General features: G+C 36.3%; 1 protein-coding gene across 1 annotated transcript; it reads left to right on the top strand.

Annotated features, from left to right (window-relative positions):
• Nucleotides 1-2,822: 2,822 nt before the first annotated feature.
• On the top strand, nucleotides 2,823-4,602 carry LOC128244833 (multiple epidermal growth factor-like domains protein 11). The gene is made up of 3 exons (XM_052962926.1): nucleotides 2,823-2,933; nucleotides 3,553-3,741; nucleotides 4,412-4,602. Exons 1-3 carry the CDS (start codon nucleotides 2,879-2,881, stop codon nucleotides 4,423-4,425), a joined length of 258 nt encoding a protein of 85 aa, XP_052818886.1. The 5' UTR covers nucleotides 2,823-2,878; the 3' UTR covers nucleotides 4,426-4,602.
• The last annotated feature ends 362 nt before the right edge of the window (nucleotides 4,603-4,964 follow it).

The following is a 4,964-nucleotide window of genomic DNA, read 5'->3' as shown; positions in this document are numbered from 1 at the left end:
TCGCAGCCTCCTCTTAAACGTTGATGCAAGTCGAATTCTAATGAACGACAAACAGATCTCTTCATTTTCGCCACGGCCAACATTTTTATAGTTTGTATCAGTGTCTTTTCCAATCCAACGTGAAACTTCACTGCTCGGGCTCATAGTCTGATGACGCCATGTTGTATCCAAGACTGTGTAATCAAGTCGAAAACTACGTCAGACAGACAATGGTATATTAGTTTGTAGTAAGCTATAATATGTTGACGTAATTTGGTGGCAATTCCTAGATACACGTGGAAGAAAAGCATATTAAAGATATATAAATACAGATATTTGGCATTGCCACCCTTGTTGGCCACACTTTTCGAACATAATTTTCATTCGGCCCCTTCGCCTTTTGTTAAATTGCTTCTATACTTCTATACTTTACATTTAAGGTAAAGTTGGACATATTGAGTTAATGAATCAAAACCGATGCATAGGGACTAAAAGTTGGGGAAAAAATGCGTCAACAGTGTTGTAGTTTTAAGATTTTTTGTATAAAATTCTGAAGCTGACGCACATCATAAACTTTTATTTGTAGTATACGAACCTGTTGCGTGACGAAACCGCCAGCAGTACCGTACTAGACGGCATCGATACGGCACACTATTTGGGAAAACCTAAATGGCAGCGCGCGTAAAAAAAGATACAAACGAAATAAAGAAATCAAAATTTGACGATACGCAAACTTTCGATACGATATATCAACCTAACGACTAATACCGGTATTCGAGAACCGGTACTTCAGGAGATCGTTGAGAGTCCGGTTGAGGTGTTGAAAACTGGCCATCTTATCCCCTATGCTACGTATCTCGGGGCAGGCTGTGGTGGCATTGCTATGGACAAGACAATGCGTAGTGATTGTCAGAAAATGATTAACATTATAAACAAGGAAAGCATTTCAATGTTTAATGTTAAGGACTTATTAAGTTATCACCCTTTTCACATGAAGGTTCTTGAATCTGGCACAGAGTCCAATACTTATGTGAAAAAAACACCTACAGAAACAAGCTCAGTAGCCAACATAAACCCCGTTTAATGGCACAGGGTAAATGCCTAAGACATAAAACACTAACAAAACCAAACATGGAACAACAACACTATTCAACTCCACAAACAACACAATGCACATATTAAATTTAAAAAAGGTATGTTTATCAACGATTGTTAGGCACCACCTTGGAACGGTCAGTAAAAAGTAAATTTACTAGTGGTTTACTATGTCGCATTCATTCCTAGATGGCCGGCCTGTTTGATTTCAACGTCTCTGAAAGACTTATGCCATTTAAACACAAGATTTCTTCAACATTTCGCAAAACCACACTCCATTTACTTCTGGGTTGCTGTTGGTGTCATTCCTGTTGTAGCACAATGTTCAATAACGGAACGTTGTTGCGTCCTTAACGTCGTATTCATGATTATGGCTGAGCGCGCTTACAGCCTATATGTGTTGAAAATATTGTTAACAAAACACATTGACATAATTTGGCGCCAAATTCTCGTTCAATTGCGTTAAATGTGAGCGCTTTTGTTTCGCATTGAGACAACAAAGTGCTCCGTACCGACTATATATATTTTTTTAAATAAATTTATTTCAGAAATGTTTATATGTTGATACACTGTTCGATGTTTCCTTTTGATTGGAATTTATATTTAAAATGATATAGATCTTATTAAAATTGCTGTTGATTTAATAACATTATGCCACTTGTCCACGAACTTTAGGAACAACCCTCTTAATTGTAAATAGACATGACACTTTAATAAACATGACATTTTAAGCTCCAAATTATTTTAAAATAACCACAAAGCCTTAACCGGAGACAAATCTCTTTTGGATGTTCTTTTCTGGCGCTTCTCATCGACGAAGTTGTTATTGTAATTAAACAAAGTAGGAGCACAGTCAACATCTCAAGCCAAATATTTGATATTGCTAGAAAATTATACAAGTGTATCGGTAGGTAATTTTACATAACAAATACGCGGTTCGTTCTTATTGGGTAACAACTTGCCTTTTGTTATGAATATTAACATGTCTGACAGCTCGGGTCTTAATTACACCTTTGTGAACCCACGCTTATTCTGCATCCAACATAAACTTCATAAAACTTCCTCGCCAGACACAAAAGTTGTTTAAACTTAAACAAATCGAATGCATAGTGTCCATGTAAGTGCACAAGCACAAATTCAATGAAAAAAAGCTTAAATAGTTAGACGAATGGTACACTTGACTGAAAACACAGTTTTGGGCTATGCTCTTGGTCGGTATCCCTTAATCAGGTCGATAAATCACCATAGTGAACTCACTGAAGTGCAATACTTGTATATTGTAGGACATTGATATTCAAAACATTTGGTCGCCATCGCGATGTCGTTCCGGTACCTGCCTTACAATGCCGACACTCCTGAACAAAACCAGTCATAACGCTTGCATGTGTGTACTTTTACACAACCTGCAATAGCTTCAACAGGTCAAAACAGGAGTCAGACACCTAGTAATGTCTTGTTTTACTAAGAAATATATAACATAGAACCCACAAGTTACGACGATATCATTTGCTAACTTACATCAGTTAACCTTATGTTACCAATAATAATAATTTCAGCGTCAAACACTGACGAACTTTGCTATACTGGTTAAATACCGCAATGACATTTAAAACGTTTACTTTAAAAATAAATTATAAGGACGATATAACAAAAACTGCGCAAATGCCTTTGATAAATAAAATGCGAAAATACCTTTTGTTGAACATAATCAAAAGAAAATTGCATTATAAGGAAGAGAAAAGGTTTCAAATACATAATAAGAGACAGATGTACGGAAAACATTCAGTGTAAATTGTTCACAAGGATGAAACTCTTCCTGATTGCGTTTGTTTGTGTGATAATGTGTGTGTGCAGCACAGGTAAGCATGCTTTATATTATCTGTGTATACTTTTTTCGTTTAAACGTCTTTTTTGGTTTTTGGTTGATATGAATTCAAAATCGTCATCTTAAAATCTTTCCTGGAAGGATCCTTCGTTGTATTGTACTGTCTTAAATATGAAATCGTTCTTATTAACCCTGATGATACGGTCTGCGTTTACTACGTTTTGGTTTACATAATTATATATTGAATGTCAATGTTATTATTATTGCTTAAGTTTTTGCGACTTTATAACTTTAATCGAATACAATCCTATACAAGTTTTTATTTTTTGTCAAAACAAAAGAGCAATTGATGGAGAAGACGAGTTGGTCTGCAATTTTCTTCACCAACACGCCAATACGGCACCTAAATCTGCCCCGAGGTCAGTTAAGGCTAAAAGTCGCTCACGTTAGCTATATGTACGGGAAATATTTTTTTGTAGTTTTGATTCATTGAAACGCCTACACTGCAAGCGTGGAACCAACCCGCATAAGTTATACATAAACACCTTAACTAAAGGCAGGGCTGTTCTGTTCTGACCATGTCAGCTTATAATAAAACATACTTAAAACGCAGTTATAGTAGTTAATATGTAGTTAATACTATGTTTACACAGATGGTTGCAGTGCCTGGAGCGTATGTTCTTCTTCCTGTGGCGGAGGAACGAAGACACGACACTGTTTTTCCTGGTGGGGAATGAGTGGGAAGGAAACAGCGACATGCAACGCACTCTGCTACAATGGCGGCACATTCGATAACTCACAGTGCCAGTGTACTGACGGATGGTCAGGCAAATGCTGCCAAGGTTTACTTACTTAAATAAATGTTTAGCCTTATACTTAAGGTGAAGCCGATCTTTATCTTATATTGATCATTCTGGAGTTGTTGTTTTTTTTTTCATTTGACAGCGATTTTAAATGTTTGTCTCGACTGCAAAGCTAATTTATGAACTGATATGAATCATACTGGATCCGTTTGCTGTAAAGAAATTACTGGTGTCTCTGAGAGACAAAGAAAATGTACAGAATTTCGAGCACCAAATATCTCGACTCCTACACTATCATCATTTTCTTTTCGAATCACGCACTCGACTGACATCTAGAATGGTAATTGTCAAATTGAAAAAATGCATGCCTTACACTTCTACTAAATGCTAGGTTCACCACTTTATAGTGGTGCGAAAAATAATGAGCTTTTTAAACTTTTGTGGTGCAGCGACGGTGCGATTTTTGTAATACATGTATGTCCATTTAAAACAAAAATACTAATCAAGTGTGCCCACGTGTGTAAAAGCAAATACAAGTAAAAACTGCATCACGGAAGTGTCGAAAGCTCTTTTATTGCACCAACGATAAGTGGTGGAGCTTGCGTTTAGTAGCTGTGGCTAGCCAGCTATTTTTTTAATCTATTGTTTATCAATTGTTTATCAAATTGATGGTATATAGTTTTATTTTTAGTTTTATTTTCTGTTGCAGAGAAGTCAAAATAACATCTGATCAGAGGACATGGTGAATGACATTAGCACGCTGTATTTTCCCTGACGAAAATATCTTTAAACTAGAGGGAAACAAATGACGCTAACTTGGTTTGATTCATTGTCAACATGTTGGAGTTTATCTGGCTTACAATATAAGAAATAAAAGTAAAATATAGGTATAGACTAGTACTCCTTTGCTTTTATATATGTTCCCCGTGATGTTTGAATGAATAAATATGTAACAACATAGAAGTTTTTATGGTATATGCAATTTAATAAAACCTGGAAAACGCTTGGTAGCAGAGTTGACCGATGGGTCTGTTTCGGGGCTTACGGCTCAGGGCGTTTTAACGAGTACTCGTCTTTTTTATAGGCAGCTGACACCGTTAGTTCCAAAAGCCTAATATATTGAGTATAAATGGTGGAATATGTTGTTATCGCCTCTGTCAGTGCAATGACGTCATACTACAACTACTACTACTGCTGCTGCTATTGCTACTACTACCATTACTTCAACTACTACTACTTACTACTACTACTATTACTACTAC

The sequence above is a fragment of the Mya arenaria genome, chromosome 8 (assembly GCF_026914265.1).
Source record: "Mya arenaria isolate MELC-2E11 chromosome 8, ASM2691426v1".
Lineage (NCBI taxonomy): Eukaryota > Metazoa > Mollusca > Bivalvia > Myida > Myidae > Mya > Mya arenaria.
Note: the sequence above shows the minus strand (reverse complement) of the source record. Positions and strands in the feature narration are given on the sequence as shown.

Coding starts and splice junctions, on each gene's coding strand:
- LOC128244833 (XM_052962926.1), top strand. CDS start 2,879: ATGAAACTCTTCCTGATTGCGTTTGTTTGTGTGATAATGTGTGTGTGC. Junction 2,934..3,552: donor AATGTGTGTGTGCAGCACAG/GTAAGCATGCTT, acceptor ATGTTTACACAG/ATGGTTGCAGTGCCTGGAGC.